The sequence below is a fragment of the Gopherus evgoodei genome, chromosome 15, assembly GCF_007399415.2.
Source record: "Gopherus evgoodei ecotype Sinaloan lineage chromosome 15, rGopEvg1_v1.p, whole genome shotgun sequence".
NCBI lineage: Eukaryota > Metazoa > Chordata > Testudines > Testudinidae > Gopherus > Gopherus evgoodei.
This window is the reverse complement of record NC_044336.1, coordinates 16,229,497-16,246,459: the sequence shown is the minus strand read 5'-3', so window position 1 is coordinate 16,246,459 and position 16,963 is coordinate 16,229,497. Positions and strand designations below refer to the sequence as shown.

Genomic DNA, 16,963 nt, shown 5'->3' with positions numbered 1-16,963 from the left:
GGTGCAGTGCATGCTGGGACTTATCCTTGCTGTGGGCTGCCTTCTCAAAGTCTGCCCCATCCCCCCACATTAAAGATGGGGGATTGTATTCTGGGACCTGTCATCTCCCTGGTTTTAAAGTGCTGCTTGGCTCATAACTGATCACTGCATGCTGAGATCTTCCAGAACTGTGGGATGCACAGCACCCTCCATAATAAAGTGCCACCTGGATCACACTGAAGCATCGCGTGCTTGGCCCAGTGATTTCCCTGGGCCTGACCCTATGTTTAATTATGAGGGATACCAGCAGAGCAGATTGCAGAATTCCTGGGAGCTGGATTTGATTCACCTCTTCTTCATAGCACCATAGTTCTTGACCACACAAAAGGATGTAGCTCTTTTGTGCTTATTTTCATCCATTTTAGGCCATGCTTTAGCTCCAATTTTACCTCTCCTCAACCCACGATAACAAGGCGTTATTAGTGCGTTATGTTAAGAGATAAGAAATATTGATTTTTCAAACCAAGGTGATATCAAACTTTACACCAATTAAATGAATGGCACATTGTTTCTTTCCCTGCTTCCTCCACTGCTATTTATTGCTGTGCCTTTTTATTATTTCCATCTTCTTCATCGTACATTTTAAAGGTGTCACAGATTCGGCTTTTGAGAGCTTTGCATTATATCTTACTTCCAGCACCATTTGGAGACCCAAAATATAATTGCTTTAGTTTATCTCATCACAGTGTCTTGCAACGTGGTGCTTTCCAATATTGAGAAACAGATTTAAGATAAAGCAAGAGGGTTACAGCAAATTCTTGGCGGGTTTTGATCATGTGTCCTGGGGTTCTCTGACTAATTAGTTTGGCAATGAGCAACCAATCAAGTGGCATATTTCTGACAAATTAAAGGAGAATTCAAAGCCTAATCCTGTAAGGTGTCGAACACTGTAGTCTCCCCAATTCCCACTGAAGTCAACATACAGAGCTTAGCAACCCACATGAGCCAGGCCCTAGTTCATAAAACCTTTCCTGTTGAAAAACCTGTCTTCACCATGGCAGGTTTTGACACTGTCACCCCATGTTAATTTCATTTGAGAGGATGTGAGTAATAATGAGGCGTTCCTAGACTGAATGCCTTCAGGATATTTGCAGAAAGAACGAGGAGTACTTGTGACACCTTAAAGACTAACAAATTTATTTGGGCATAAACTTTCGTGGGCTAAAACCCACTTCATCGGATGCATGCAGTGGAAAATACAGTAGGAGGATATATACACACAGAGAACATGAAAAAATGGGTGTTGCCATACCAACTCTAACAAGAGTAATCAATTAAGGTGGGATATTATCAGCAGGAGAAAAACAAACTTTTGTAGTGATAATCAGGATGGCCCACTTCAAACAGTTGATAAGAAGGTGTGAGTAACATTAGGGGAAAAATTAGCATGAGGAAATAGTTTTTACTTTGTGTAATGACCCATCCACTCCCTGTCTTTATTCAAGCCTAATTTAATGGTGTCGAGTTTTCAAATTAATTTCAGTTCTGCAGTTTCTCATTGGAGTTTGTTTCTGAAGTTTTTTTGTTGAAGAATTGCGACTTTTGGGTCTGTAATTGAGTGACCAGGGAGGCTGAGGTGTTCTCCGACTGGTTTTTGAATGTTATAATTCTTGACATCTGATTTGTGTCCATTTATTCTTTTGCGTAGAGATTGTTCAGTTTGGCAAATGTACATGGCAGAGGGGCATTGCTGGCACATGACAGCAGATATCACACTGGTAGATGTGCAGGTGAACGAACCTCTGATGGTGCGTATGATGTGATTCGGTCCTATGATGGTTTCCCTTTAATATCTATGTGGACGCAGTTGGCAATGGGCTTTGTTGCAAGGATAGGTTCTTGGGTTAGTGTTTTTGTTGTGTAGTGTGTGGTCGCTGGTGAGTATTTGCTTCAGGTTGGGGGGCTGTCTGTAAGTGAGGACTGGCCTGTCTCCCAACATCTGTGAGAGTGAGGGATCGTCCTTCAGGATAGGTTGTAGATCCTTGATGATGCGCTGGAGAGGTTTTAGCTGGGGGCTGAAGGTGACGGCTAGTGGCGTTCTGTTACTTTCTTTGTTGGGCCTGTCCTGGAGTAGGTGACTGGAGTCGGATATTTGGATCTTCTGCTTCTCCTCAAAGAAATCCCAACTCTAATGCAAATGGGCACACTGTCTGGCTACTTGGCTGATGAGCATGAACAGAAGACCAAATACTCAATATTCTCAAAATGGTGGGTACAAACCCCCAACTCATGACAACAGCTCAAGAACATGGCTGGAGGAAATGTCCCCTTCTGAATATTTATTTGCAATTTATTGCATGAAACAGAGCTGCTGGTGTGGATTACTCCACCATCCACAAAGCAGGGAATGCTGCCAGAGATCAATGCAAAATGCCCTTGCAAGCATTTATGTGCTACCAGGTCATGGCCAAAGCAAGTTACAACAGGAAGCTTGCTGCTCATTCCAAAGATATTTGTTTTCTGTCCAAGGCACCTAAACTGCCCAAAGAGGGACTACGTTGGCAGCCTGCTGGAAGCCCAGGGGCCCACCAATGAAGCAGATGGCATCGACCCTTCTTTATAATTTAGCGGTACAGCCGAGAGTGATTAAAGGTCCCAGCATGCACTACGTGCTTGTCAGACAGAAGGTTCCTCTCACCTGCACTACTCAGCAGCATCATGATGGACAGTTATTGTAAAAGATTCTCCAGGCAAGTACATTCATCTGGCTCAAGGGCTCATCCCTGTTTTGCTCATCCGGTTGTGGAGCAAACACCTGGAGGAAAAGAGCAGGCTGAGGCTTAGGCTCAATTTCCAGTGATGAGCACAGTGTGGTTGTGATTGGCCTTATGTGACTGATCTGCTTGGTCAAGTGAAGCTGTCTTCAACTGAGAACGATGGGACAAATGTGGCGTTTGCCTTCCAATAGGCTAATTTCTGCTCTGTTCATAATTTCCTAAGGTAACAGCTGTAGTGCACCAGTTACAGCCCTTGAATGAAACTAGGAATGTCTTCAGGAGATTCATGCTTCTCAGTGCCATCACCACCACACACGTATGTGCAAATTGAGGCCTTGCATCTCCCTATACCCAGAGCTTCCTCATGTCAAAGGCACAGAGCACTGCAAAACTATTTCTCTGCAGCCCAGGCTGAGGGAGAGACCATGTTCCCGCTTCAAAAATGTCCACTAACAAATCTTCAGCCACTAAACCAAATGAGAATTTCCTGGATTAGGCTAAAAAGGGAAAGGGAAGATTTATATTAGGGAAACAGAAACAAGTCCCCCTATATTTACCTCAGAAACCTTGTACTGGCTCAGGCTAAAGGGTTTTCAACTCAAGGCACCTGAGTTTATGCAGCGTTTGAAGGCCTTGGGTGACATGAGTTTGGGTGGCCTTATCTTAGTCCCAGATATGCACTGTAAGTTGGGAAACCATGTCCTCTGACACTCTCTCCCTCAAAAAGAGTTGGGGCTGACGGACTCAGGTTTTTTACTCTTTCTAGCAAAGCACTCACCCTTTAATTCCGGCATATGTCACCCTCTACTGTCCCCATGGTTGTTCCCAGAACCACACAGAGCACATACTGAAGGACAAATTCAAGGACTGCTCTTATCAGCACTGATGGAAGCTTGCCAGCCCCGAGCACATTCCTTACCACTTCACAGAGCAGCGCGTACGTAACTGGCCCCTTTGCCTAAAGCAAAGACCAAATGGCATCCAGCAGGCTGATAATGAGGGGAACGTGTCAGAGACTGTTACCATGAGTCACTGCTTCTTAGGCTCAGTGAGACTGACTCAGGGAAGGCTTACTCATGGATCTCACCTGGATGGCAAACTCCTCCTCGCTTCTGGAAGCACCAGTGGGGATTCATTTGAATCAGTGGAAGTGGGTGAAATTACTAGTTCAGCCTGTTAGGCCACTAATTAATGACAATCAAGGTGTCAATGAGGAATAATTGGGCCCTTGCACCTCATCACCTCACTGCATTCCTTTCGGGTGTCTTATTTCCCCTTCCTTAGTGAGACTGTGCTAATGCTATGTGCTTCCACTGCACCTGTCCGTTGGGGATCTCAAAGCACTTTGGCTATTATCCCCATTGTACAGCTGTAAAACTGAGGCACACCATGGGTAAGTGCCTTACTCAAGGTCAAGCAATGCATCAGTGACAGTGCCTGGAACAGAACCCAGCTCTCTTGGTTTCCAATTTCCTTCTTTGTCAAGCAGATCACGTCGCCTCCCATAACAACAACTGTAATGATCTGAAACATGTTTGACTGATTGTGAATTACATTAAAAGATTTTAAAAATAATGTGCCCTCATGTCAAGTACTTCTTCTTCTGTGCCATCTCCATTACTGGAGGTTTGCAACAATGGTAGTCCATTCTGTATGGTCCTCTTCTAACCTCTTTGTGGATGAGCAGTCCTTTTAATCCACCCAGGATATAATCTCACCACTCAAAATCTTCTTTCTCTGCCTCATGTTCTGCCATCAACTTTCCCTTCCAGTGCCCATAAACATGCACTGCTGCTTGAACCTCTTAAAATATGCTCTGCAAATCAAATCGTCCTTTTAATCAGATCTCTCACTAGCATTTGTGGAGTTCCAGTCATCTGCAATACTTTTTCATTGGTTACAGTCTATCTGTGATAAGTTTCAGAATTCTGTAACACCACAGTGTAAAGGATTGTAGTTTCTTTATTATCAATTGTTTGAATGTCCATATTTCACAGCTGTAATTTAACATAGACCAAATGTAAGTTTTTAAGAGCTGGAATTTAGTCTTCCTATTTATGTCCCTTCTCATCAGATGTTTATTCTTCCGCGGTGTCTTCTCTCACTGACTCTGGCGTAAATCAGGAATAGCTCCAAATCAATGGTATATACTGGGATGAGTAAGAACAGCATCACTCGATGCACGCTTTTGTTTCTCATCTGCCAACAAAGGGCTCTCTTGCCCTTTTCAATCCTGATCTACAACCCACTGACATCGATGAGTCTTCCTACTGTCTTCTTTGGGCTTTGGATCAGGCCCTGAACGTGGATGTAGAATAGTTATTGGTAACAGGAATTTTCTGTGCCCATAGTATAGTAGATCTGAATGTGAATATATTGAAATTGGCTATGATGGATTTCACAAGAACAGTAATAGCAATCCATACAGTGTGCTTTCCTCAAAGGGACACAGTTCAAATATTGGCATTCTGATTTTACTACTCCTTTGCATATAGCTTCTTCTCAAAGCCTCAACATTTCTTTCCCTACCAATTCTGGATGCATCTGGATTCATTTACGCCCATTAAAGTCAAGAGGATGGTGGAGGTGTAACTTAATGCACAATATTTGTCTAGTTGCATTTGGCAAACTCTGTTCCTGTTTCTCCCACCCATTCTCCTACTGGAGGGGAGGGGAGCTTGCCTGATTTTGGTAATGTCCTTATTTGTTCATTAGCATAATCAATTACATCAACACTCTTGGAAATCACCAAGAAGAACACTATTTTCTCTGGATCCCACCGCCATGGGGGGTAAAATGTTAACAAAGTCACTTCTTTGCCACAGCATGGTGAGGGTTGATCTAGCCTTAGGAAACTGATAGGTTTTTTTAAAAGAACATTCTGCCTCCTATGGAATCTATTCAAAGGTGCCATACACCAGATGATCAGCAAATGTGAAAAATGGCATTTGTTTTCCAAATCAGTTAAAGCGAGGCCATTTGACAAGACCAACAGGCCATGCAAATTTCTTATGGGGAAGATAGTTTAACTTTGCCTAACTCACATCTGCAGGAGACTCCTCAGCAAAAGCCACAGATGGCAGCAAGTGGAATTTCCTATTAATTACACTGGACCCTTGCTAGAATGCAGGATTTGGGATCCATGCACAGTACCGTGTTAACGCGGGGACTAAGTTAAAATGAATTGCAATTAAAGTAATTAAATTTGGGATCCATGGCCACGACCGCGTTATATGCAAATTTGTGCTATATAGACACGCGTTCTAGCGAGGGTCCGGTGTATTTCACTTCCTATCTCCCACCCTTTATCTGTCACATCTATTTAGCTTATAAGTTCTTTGAGGCAGGGTCCATCTCTTACTCTGTGTCTAGACAACATCTAACATAATGGGGCCCTGATGCCAGGCATGTCTCTAAGCACTTGTGTAATAAAAACAAATAAATCATAAAAAATTCCTTATTTCTGCAGTAGCACTCAGAATTTTACTTTCTAGGCTATGTCTACATGACGCACCTTTTAGCAACACAACCATGCTGCTACAGTTGTACCATTAAAAGGCGTGCAGTGTAGCTGCTGTCTCTCCCGTCGACAAAAAACTTCCACCCCCCCAATGAGCAGCCGTAGCTTTGCTGGCAGAGAGCAATCCTGCCGACAAAGCACTGTTCAAACCAGTGCTTTTTGTCAGTAAAACTTTTGTTGTTCGGGGAGAAGTGTGTTTCACATCCCTGAACGACAAGAGTTTTATCGACTAAAGTCCACTGTAGCCAAAGCCTTAGTCACTCTGAGCTAAGAATAGCAGTGGAGGATGGGAAAAGGCAAAACGAAAACATCTGAAACATAGACCTAGAATTCGCAATGCAAAATAATTACAGCTGTTCTGGCACATGGCTTACTCATAATCCCTGACACAGGACAGGCCCTCAGCTTGTATGGATGCAGAGAGATTTTCCCCATTGATTATAACAATGAAGGTGTCAGGCAAACTTCGGACCTAAATTTCTTTAGTATCTTTAATAACACCTATAAAAAATCTAAATATAGTTCATGCAGCCACATATCTAGGGCAGAGCCCCAGGATTTAATCTGATTTTGGAACCGCTGAATGCACAACATAAACTTTTGTTGACACTGTAGCATTCTTGTCTGTGGGCCAGAAGGTCAATCAAAATATTCCACGGCCACACAAGGACTTCTCCTTCCCAAGGCTGACGATAGCCCGACGCTGCAGAATGAAAGGGGTGGTAAATTCAAGCTGTATAAGCTACGATCCCTTCTACCCATCTCTGGGGGCACAGAACTATCACATTTAACCGGAGCGTCTCAGCTTTCACATCCTCTCTATCGAAAGCAGGTACTATGATCCAGGACTATGTACAAGCTATTGTTCATTGCAGAACGGCTGGTGCTTTTGCCCCCAGAGCTGCTGCCTAGCCAGTATGGAATTGAATCCATTATAAAGCACTCAGAGAACCCTTGTTTGGTACTGATTCTTGTCTGCCAGGTAATCTGCTTTTCTGTTGACCTCTTCATCTTCCAGGAAGTCATGACAAATTGCAAATCAAATCAAGATCATATTTTAAAATGATTACTCTCTATTTGAACAACTGCCACCAAGTCTTGAAAACTGCATGAGTAATCTATCACGGGATCCAAATATTGACCTTACAGCTAAACTGCAATTACCAGACTAAGTCAGAGACAAACTATTGCAGGCTGGTTTATTAAAAAAAACAATTTCTTACTCAAGAATGTAGCAATCAGAACACCCGATTAGATCAGCAAGTGTGCCCGAGCTCTTCACTCTGCATTCGACAGAGACCAGAGGAACGTGCAATAGCTGCACAGCTCTTCACCAAAGCTAGGCCTAATATAATGGGCCTGAATCTGATCCAAGACATGTGGCACTCACCTCTTTGTCTCCGCCGCATGGGGAATGCAAGGATCACAATGAAACAAAAGTTTCTGTGCAGTAATATCTGTATTTGCTTTGGTGTAAAAGGGAAGTGATGTCTAGGCTGAACACCTGCCCTGCAGCCTGGACTAAGACTCGGCAGACTCAGGTTCTACTCCTGGCTCTGCCACTGACCTGCTGTGTGACCTCTGTTTCCGTTCCCACTTTTTGTCTGTCTGGTCCGATTAGACTGTAAGCTCTTCAGGGCAGGCACTGTCTCTTATTATGTGTACGTACAGCACCTGGCACAATGGGGCCTTGATCCTGATGGGGGCCTTTAGGTGCTACTGTCATATGAATTGCCATCTAAAGACAGGTCTCTAGCAGTGAGGCCGAGGGGTGAAAGGGCCACTGAAGACAAACTCTCCTCTTAGCACAAAGTCAGGGCTATGGCGTGTTAGCAGGATGGGGTAGGCAGGCCTTGGCCTGCCAGTGCCTGTGCTGTGGCTGTTCGGTAGGCAAAAAGCACTTCACTCCCCAGCGCTGTCACGGCAGCACTGAATTCCCTCCAGAAGTGAACTGATACCCCAGGCGCTAATGCACCTGGTAGAAAATGGGGCTCAATAATGTCTTATTCTTGGCTGCATAATCTGCACCTTCCCAGCTCTCCGGCGTTGGGGGATGTGTGTCTCTGTGATACTCCCTCTGCTTGTGGCTCCGGGATCCAGGCCAGTAAGGGAAAGACGGAGTTAGACTTGGGGTGCCCTGCTTCTGTACTGGGTGGCAGCTGCCGAGCCCAGCAAGCTACTCTGCAGAGTCCAAGGGAAAGGCAAAGAGAATAACCAACAGCCTTTGCAAGGGAGCCCTTAGCTCACCTGGCCAGCTTACTAAAGAACTACAGAGCTAGGCCAGGGGGACAGGGAGCAAGGCGCACCCACATGCGTTATTAGTGGGCATGAAGCAGAGGGATTCCGAAAACTCAGCCAGAATGAGAGGTAGCTCTGGCTGGTCCTGGTCACCTGCGCTGACCATGGGGAGTTCAGTCCAGAGCCTCGGGCAGGAAATGATCTGCTCGCCCTTCCATGGGGTTTGACATTGCAGTATTTCTGCTTCACTCCTCTCCATCTGCTGGACGGAGACAGTATCGCAGGCTGCCTGCAGAGAAGAGACTGACTTTCCTCATTGAAAGAGTTTAAGTCACTGAGACCCACACTATTATGTATCTTTCCATTCAATCTAAAATTAAAATGCTTTTACCCTATTTTCTGCAGCAGCCACTGAGCAAATATTGTGCACATAAAAAAAAATACCAGCATCCTCTCTGCTATAAGCAGATGCAAAAACCACGAATTTATTCCAAGCCTGGATTCGGCCCTCGTCCTGGATTTTGCAAACTGAGGGCTCCAAACTGACTTCAGCCAAGAGCCATGTTGTTCCTTTGGACACTTAGGATCGGCCTCCCCTGCTGAAATGCTTTCCAGATTGGATGCAAGATCTGTCCATCTTTGGGTCTGCCCTGTCCATCCAGGCCTGCTGGAGTTTGCTGGTAAGGCTGCTGCTTCTTGGTTGACAGCTGCGTAGCTTCAGTTCCGATGGGCTGTTCTGTCTGCCCAGGACTGCTGGAGCTGGTTGAGAAGGGTCAGCAGGAGAGAGTCGAGCACCACCAAACCTTTCCAAGAGCACCTGAGCCCCCTGGAAAAAAGCAGGACATGGATCACCCCGCCCATCAGAGAACAGGGCCCTTCCCACAGCCACAGTCCATCCCTTACCTATCGTCCAAAAGTAGCAAGCCCTGATCCTCCAGCTCTTTCACTTCCTCTGAACTTCCAAACATGTCCCACAGGCTCAGGCTGGTGGCAAACTGCTGCCAGTGCTGGTAGGGAAGCGAGGGAGAGACTCATTGCAAATACGGACTTGACACACTTTATTGGGGCTTTGATCTTTTATTTTGTGGGTTAGTTTCACCTGCCTGATAACAAATTCCACACAAAGCTCTAGAGGGAAGGGTGTGAGCCTCTCAGAGAGGCCCAGCCTTTCTCAGGGCTGCCTGCCTTTCTGCATCTGCACTGCTCCTGCAAAAAGGCTCTCACATGGCTTTGCACCCTTAATTTAGACGGTTCAGTCCCTGATTGTGCCTGATGCTGCAGTGATGGGGGCCATGTGAAAGCTACGATCGCACAAAGAAATCAGAGGTGCCAGCTGCCTAAATGACAAGATTTGCATCTCCAGGTGCCCATTAAAAAAGGAGGCTGAACAGCAGCCCCTTTAAAACTCTGGCTGTGGCATGCAGTCCAAGGAGCCGGTTGCATGGCCCAGTGGGTAATACACCTGCCTCTAACGGACCAGGGCTGACTGGTCAGTAGAGACTGAACTCCTCCTTCACCCCTAGAAGTCAGGGCTAAAGGGTGGGAGAACTTGTCTGCCAAGTCTCACGCACCGGGACTCAGGTTCCTAGCCAGGGCTGATGCTGCACTCCCTGGTGGTAGGGCTGCAGTATTGAATGCGCTGCCCTTTGAGGGGAGGCGTTAGACAGAGATACCTTCTGTCTGTCTTTGCTGGGAGTTCAAGAGCTCAGGATATTTCATGACAAAGACTAGAGACAGAGACAACTCAGGAGTCCTGGCCAATGAACAGTTTCTACCATTCAACTGTGGGAAAGCGGCTGCTAAGCACACGATGGTTCACAATCACTGCTCTGTCAGTGTCTATTATTGTAAACTGCATTTCCAGTCGAACCTCAGACTTACGAACCCCTCCAGAATGGCGGTTGTTCATAGCTCTGAAATGTTCATAACTCTGAACAAGATGTTCTGGTTGTTCTTGCAAAAGTTTACAACATTGACTTAATATAGCTTTGAAACTTTACTATCCAGAAGAAAAATGCTGCTTTCCCTTATTTTTTTAGTAGTTTATGTTTAAACACAGTGCAGAACTGGTTTTGGTCTCTGCTGCTGCCTGGGTGCATACTTCAGGTTCCAAATGCGGTGTGTGCTTGGCCGGTTAGTTCGTAACTCTGGTGTTTGTAACTCTGAGGTACTACTGGACTTTGTATACCATGCCCAGCAGTGTGTGATCCAAGCATGAGATTGGAATACCAAAGGCGCCACATACAATCAAATCCCGTTCTACCGCATGTGACTGGGACTGGGACCCGTATCCTGACTGTAAAGGTTTGTGGAATTACTGAATTCACCATTTGGACTTGATGACCTTGGGCCAAACTTTCAAAGGCATTGAGGCACTTAGTGGGATTTTCAAAAGCTACCAGGTACATAACTCCCTTTGATTTCAAATGCCCACCTGCATCTGTAGGCACCTAAATACCTCTAAACATCTGCCCCTTGGGGCCTTCAGCCAAGACCAGCTGTACTGAGCCAGGGGGTGACACCTTGGCAATTCAGACTAAGGGAATCCCTGGGAGAGTTCCAGAGCTGCTCAGAATCCCAACAGAGAACAGACCATTCCTTGCCGAGCCAGTCCACATGCAGCTCTTGACCAGAACTCTCCTTGGAAATGGTTTCTCTTACTGGCCCTGTCCGCTGCCAGCTGCAAAAGCTACGCTTGGAGAGTTCAAACCCCCACAGGGCAGGCTGCTACAACGAAGAACCAGCTCTCACCTGGTGTGTGATTCCTGTGTCCGTGCGGAGCCCCAGGACCAACACCTCCTCCAACCTACAACACAAAGAGCGATACTGGAGGGCTGCGGGGTCTCCAGAAGGCAGTCCTGCATCTGGGGCTGAAGGTGTCAGGAAGACAAAAGGGAGCACCTGAGTGCAGGTGGGAAACGGCAGTCCACACTGTTCTCCTTCAAGGGCTTGAGACTGCAGCCCTGCTGGCAAAGCTCCCAACATCTTTCATACTTCAGCCAGCAGGAGAATGGCAGGATCGGGCTCCCACTCGGTTAGAATCATAGAGTTTAAGGCCAGAAGGGAGCACCAGATCATCTAGCCTGATCTCCTGCATGTCACAGGTCACCACTAGCACCCAGGGCCAGCTTTAGGCCAATTCCCCTGAATCGGGCCCTGCGCCTAAGAGAGCCCCGCACCATAAGGAAGAGCGCCTAACTTTTTAAATTGTATTTACCCGGCGGTAGTCCGGGTCTTCGGCAGCACATTGGTGGTGGGTCCTTCACTCGCTCTGGGCCTTTGGTGGCATTTCGGCAGCAGGTCCTTCAGTGCTGCGGAAGACCCAGAGCAAGTGAAGGACCCGCCGCTGAAGTCCCAGATCGCCACCGGGTATTCGAATCAGGCCCCGCAGTTCCTAAAACCGGCCCTGCCGGCAGCCGCACACTAAACCCAACAACCAAAACTAGCCCAAAGTCTCACAGTCCACAGGAGACCCAATATGTGCCACAGGCAGAGAACGGGCAGGACCAAGGTGCATCAATGCTCGAGGCCCTGCAAAGGCAGGGAAGAGATGGTGAGATATACCCAAACAGTCCCGGCAAGTGACCTGCACCCCAGTTATTGTATCTCAGTAGCTTGCAGGAAAGGCCGCATGCACCAAGATGCTAAGGAGGAGGAGTCAGACACCACCTGGGGTGAGCAGACTGCTGGCCCTGCCCCAATACGCACACCTCCAGCTGGCTCAGCACAGTTCGCTTCCGGGTCCCGTGTCCGAAGGCCAGCACCTCCTTCATCCAGCTGTCCGGCTCCAGGGTCTGTATCCTGGCTTCCCGAAGGCTCTCGCCATGTGCTCGTGGCACAAACCTCCCATGAGCTCCTAGGATAAAGACAGGCATTTCTGCAGCATCCCTTCCCTGCCAGAGTTCATCACCCCCAGAGCAGCACTACCCCTTGGGTCAGAGCCATGGGGCTGTTGGATGGGGGGCGAGAGGTGGTGCCTGAAGGGTCAGTCATCACCCAGAACCCGGAGAGGATGAGCTTCCTCAACTGGACCTCACCTGGCCCGATCCCTATGTACTGGCTGCCTTGCCAATAGGACAGGTTGTGGGTACTGAGTGCCCCCTGAAGGAGAAAACAACACACAGTAAGCTAGAAAAAGGAATCAAATCTCTTTGGATCCATTTCTGCAAGATGCTCAAGGCTTCCGGTACGGTGACTCCCTATTGGACTCAATGGGACTCACAGGTGCTCAGCACCTAGCAGGATCAGGCCCATCATGTGAGGTTCTGGGTTTATCTTCCTCACAGCGTGCAGAGTAAGCAGGGCTTTCCCTTTCAGTGCTGGGCTTCCCATCTCTCTCCTGGGCTGAGAAGACAGTGCAGCTTCCTTGCCCACCCCGGCTCCCTGCTGAGAAGGAATCTCAGCACACATTGCTAGCAGAGGGGATGCTCATTACTTGTCCTCACTCCCAACATCCAGAGAGAGGAGTTCCCCTGGGCCCGCGTCTGCTCCCCCATATCTCACCCCGGAACACGTCCCCTCTTGGGGAGCTCAGATCCTCTCACCAGCTGAATTCTGAATTATTTGAGTTTATTCTCCCCCACTTAGATCTGGGACACACCGCAAAAGGGACAGGCTGAGGAGAGGGACTCACATTCCTGGCAAAATTGGAGACCTCGTACTGCCGGAATCCCACGTCCCGCAGCATCTCCCGGGCAGATTCATACATCTCCGCCACCACCTCCTGCTTGGGCACAGGCAGAGAGCCCCGCTGGACCTGCTTGAAGAGGGAGGTGCCCCGCTCCAGTGTCAGCTGGTACAGAGACACATGGTCATCACACAGCTGAAGCAGCTCTTCTAACCCTCTAGCCCACGAGGAAACACTCTGGCCAGGGAGGCCAAAGATGAGGTCAACGGACGTGTGGCCGGGAAACAGCTTCTTTGCCTCTTCCAAGGTCCCCAGAGCCTCATCAGCTGTGTGGTTCCTCCCAAGGAGCCTCAGCTCCACATCGTCCAATGACTGCAGAGAATGAGAATGACCGGCGGCGAGGTGCTTTAGGCTGCCTGGTATAGAGACGATGGGGGGCAGGGGGAAGAGGGAGCACAGGGAAGCCCCCGAGAGGGATGAGAAGGGCACGTGAGGAGACAGCAAGAGAGAGAAAGAGAGTGAAGGAGGGAGTGCAGCAGGGGATGAAGGAAGGAGCAAGATAGAGCAGGAGCCTGTGGGAGAAGGTAGAGAGTGTCCCTGAGAGAGGAGCATAGGGGGCAGCAGGGGAAATGTGCCTGAGGGATAAGGAGGGGAAATTTCCTGCTCTCTCACCTGGATGCCAATGGAGAGGCGATTGACGCCCGATGCCCGGAATCCTGCCAGCCGCGAGGCACCTGCCGAGGTGGGATTGGCTTCCAGAGTGATCTCGGCATCTGCCGCCAAGTGGGCGCAGCGGGAGACGGTCTCCAGGACAGCAGCGATGGTGAGCGGGCTGGCCAGGCTCGGGGTGCCCCCACCAAAGAACACTGAGCTGATCCTGCCGGGTAGAGGGGACAGAGGCCCAGAGTCTCACAGGGTGAATGGGCTGCTATGCAGGCTACCTCTAGACTCACTGCAGCGAAGGAATCCTCCTCCCACAGCCCAGGGAACACCTGCTTTCAGACAGGACATCCCCACCCTCGTACCTCACTGGACCCCTACTGCAATGACCCAGCTTCAGCTCCTGCCACAGCGGGAAAGGGGAACAGTGTGAAAGAAGCCACGCCCAGCCCCCCGGCCACTCTGGGTCAGGTTCAAAGCTAGAGGCCAGCGCAGCCTTTGTGGAATACAGCAGGGCGGATTTCACAACCTCTGCCTCCCACATGCCCCTTTCCCTGGCTGCTGTTAGGGCTCTGGTGTAAAGCCACAAAGAACCACATTACCTCCCCTTCCCCCAACCGCCGCTCTCCCCTTTCTTGCCCAGGACCCACCTCTGGACTTGGCTGAGGCGGATCAGGGTCTGGGCTTCCCGAGTGAGACAGCTTCTCATGGACTCCTCGTCCAGGCCCCAGGGGATGTACTTGTTGAAGTTGCAGTAGCTGCAGCGTTTCTGGCAGTACGGCCACTAAGAGACATGGGGAGCAGGAGTCATAGACTCTAAGGCTACAAGGGACCACTGTGACCATCTAGTCTGACCTCTGGCACGACACTGGTCACAGGGCTCCTTGAATTCATTCCTCTTTGTATTATTAATATGTTTACAGGAGAACCTCAGAGTTCTAAACACCTCGGGAATGGAGGTTGTTCGTAACTCTGAACAAAATGTTCTGGCTGTTCTTTCAAAAGCTACAACTGAACACTGATTTCTTACAGCCTTGAAACTTTACTAAGAAGAAGAAAAGTGCTGCTTTCCCTTAATTTTTTTAGTAGTTTACATTTAACACAGCACGGTATTGTACTGGCTTTTGTTTGTTTGTGCTGCTGCTTGATTGCACAGTTCCCAATTAGGTGTGTGGTTGACTGGGGTCTAGGGTTGCCAACTTTCTGACTGCAGAAAACCCGAACACCCTTGCACTGCCCCCTGCCCTGCCACTTCTCCAAGGCCCAGTAGTCCCTGCTCTTCATCCCCCCCTCTCTCCGTCACTCGCTCTCCCCCACCCTTGCTCATTTTCACTGGGCTGGGGCAGGAAAGGGGCTCAGGGCTGGGGCAAGGGGTTGGGGGCGGGCTCTGGGAGGAAGTTTGGGGGCAGGAGGGGCGCAGGGCTGGGGCAGGGGAACGGAGTGCTGGAGGGGGTGAGGGATGCAGGCTCCAGCCAGTGCTTATCTCAGAAGTGGCGGCATGTCCCCCCTCTGGCTGCTAGGCACAGGGGTGGCCCAGCAGCTCCACAAGCTGCCCTGTCCACAGGCGCCACCCCCACAGCTCCCAGGTGCCGTGGTTCCTGGCCAATGGGAGCTGGTGTTTGGGGTGGGGGCAGCATATGGAGCTCCCGGACTCCCCTGAACTTAGGAGCTGGAGGGGGGACATGCCGCTGCTTCTGGGAGCCATGTGGAGCCAGGGCAGGCAGGGAGCTTGCCTTACCCTGCTGTGCCACTGACCAGACTTTTAATGGCCCAGTCAGCGGTGCTGACCGGAGCCACCAGGGTCCCCTTTTGACTGGGCGTTCTGGTCGAAAATTGGATGCCTGGCAACCCTACTGGGGTCGTAACTCTGGTGTTTGTAATTCTGAGATTCTACTGTATTACGGCAGTGCCCAGGGACCAGCCAAGATCAAGCCCCACCGAGCTAGAGGAGAACTTCTAGAAAAACACCCAGTCTTGATTTAAAAGTATCCAGTGATGGAGAATCCACCCTTAGTACGTTGTTCCAACCATTAACTACCCTCACTGCTAAATAACGTGTGCCTTATTTCTAGTCTGACTTTGTCTAATTTCGACTGCCAGCTATTTGACCTAGGCCATAGATTATACCAGAGACCTCACTGCTAATCCAGGGGAAGTTATCTTCCCAGTAAAGATGGCACCATCTTACTACATTCCTAATAGTACGGAAGTTAAGACCCAGAGGCTCATACAGGTCAAAGCCTTGTCCTGACTAAGGATACGTCTACACTGCAACCGGGAAGTGTAATTCCCGTCTTGGGTAAGCGGACGTGTGCTAGCTGTGCTCCAGTTAGCACCTAAAAATAGCTGGGTGACTTTGTTGGCAGGGACGGCTTGGTCTCGCCACCTGGGCACGTGCCCTAGGACCTCAGCTTGCATGGGGGTGCTGGCTGTGCCTGCACGGCTATTTTAGCACACTAACTTGACCAATGTTAGTGCATGCACACCTGAGCTGGGCATTACCCCAACTGCTGGTCCCGTGGAGGCTTGCAGTGCCCAGGCGTCAGTCACACGCCCCTCCTCACACCTTCTAAAACTCTAGTGCGGACACAGCCGCGCAGCCCTCACCACCTGCTGCACAGGACTCGGGCCAACCCACCTGCACACCCGGACTCCAGCCCAGGTGGCCAAACGATACAGAGCAGGATGGGATCACAGGAAACGGGCTGGAGCCGCCCGGCCCAGCCCCGTCCCACTCCCTAGAGTGATCGGCCACATTCAGAGGGGCCATCCCTCGCCCCTGCCCTGTGCCTCAGCTCCCCTCCGCACATCCCGCCACGCACGAGGTGGCAGGAGCCCCCCCCGGGCCCTACGGGCACCAGCCAGGGGCGCGCACACGGGCACACGCTGCACGGCCACACGCAGGGCATAGCATGCACCCGGGAGAGCGCACACGTGTGCCACGGGCATGGGCATGGGCACGCGCACTCACACGGGCACGGGGCGCGCCCCCCGCGAGCTCGGGCTTCCCTGGCCCGCACTCACGTGCACGTAGAGGGCCGCCTGGACCGGCTCCGCGCGGGGCGCCTGCTGCGCCCGATGCTTCCAGTTGCGCGGCGCTCGGACGCAGCGCAGGGCCGCGGTCAGCAGCACCCGAGGGCGCCGCCAGCCCGGCGCCGCCAT

The 16,963-nt window shown here is 49.8% G+C and overlaps 1 protein-coding gene across 1 annotated transcript; it reads right to left on the bottom strand.

The window, feature by feature from the left end:
- Positions 1-7,144: 7,144 nt before the first annotated feature.
- On the bottom strand, positions 7,145-16,963 carry RSAD1 (radical S-adenosyl methionine domain containing 1). Its single transcript, XM_030534885.1, has 9 exons — positions 16,826-16,963; positions 14,452-14,585; positions 13,814-14,018; positions 13,148-13,513; positions 12,552-12,615; positions 12,223-12,370; positions 11,266-11,320; positions 9,418-9,521; positions 7,145-9,340 (listed from the first exon to the last, which is right to left on the bottom strand). Exons 1-9 carry the CDS (start codon positions 16,961-16,963, stop codon positions 9,232-9,234), a joined length of 1,323 nt encoding a protein of 440 aa, XP_030390745.1. The 3' UTR covers positions 7,145-9,231.

Excerpts from the sequence above, each read along its gene's own strand:
- RSAD1 (XM_030534885.1), bottom strand. The coding sequence starts at position 16,963 with ATGGCGGCGCCGGGCTGGCGGCGCCCTCGGGTGCTGCTGACCGCGGCC. Across the intron at positions 12,616-13,147 it reads TCTCCAATTTTGCCAGGAAT|GGGGCACTCAGTACCCACAA; the intron begins GTGAGTCCCTCT and ends TTTCTCCTTCAG. Across the intron at positions 12,371-12,551 it reads GTACATAGGGATCGGGCCAG|GAGCTCATGGGAGGTTTGTG; the intron begins GTGAGGTCCAGT and ends TCTTTATCCTAG.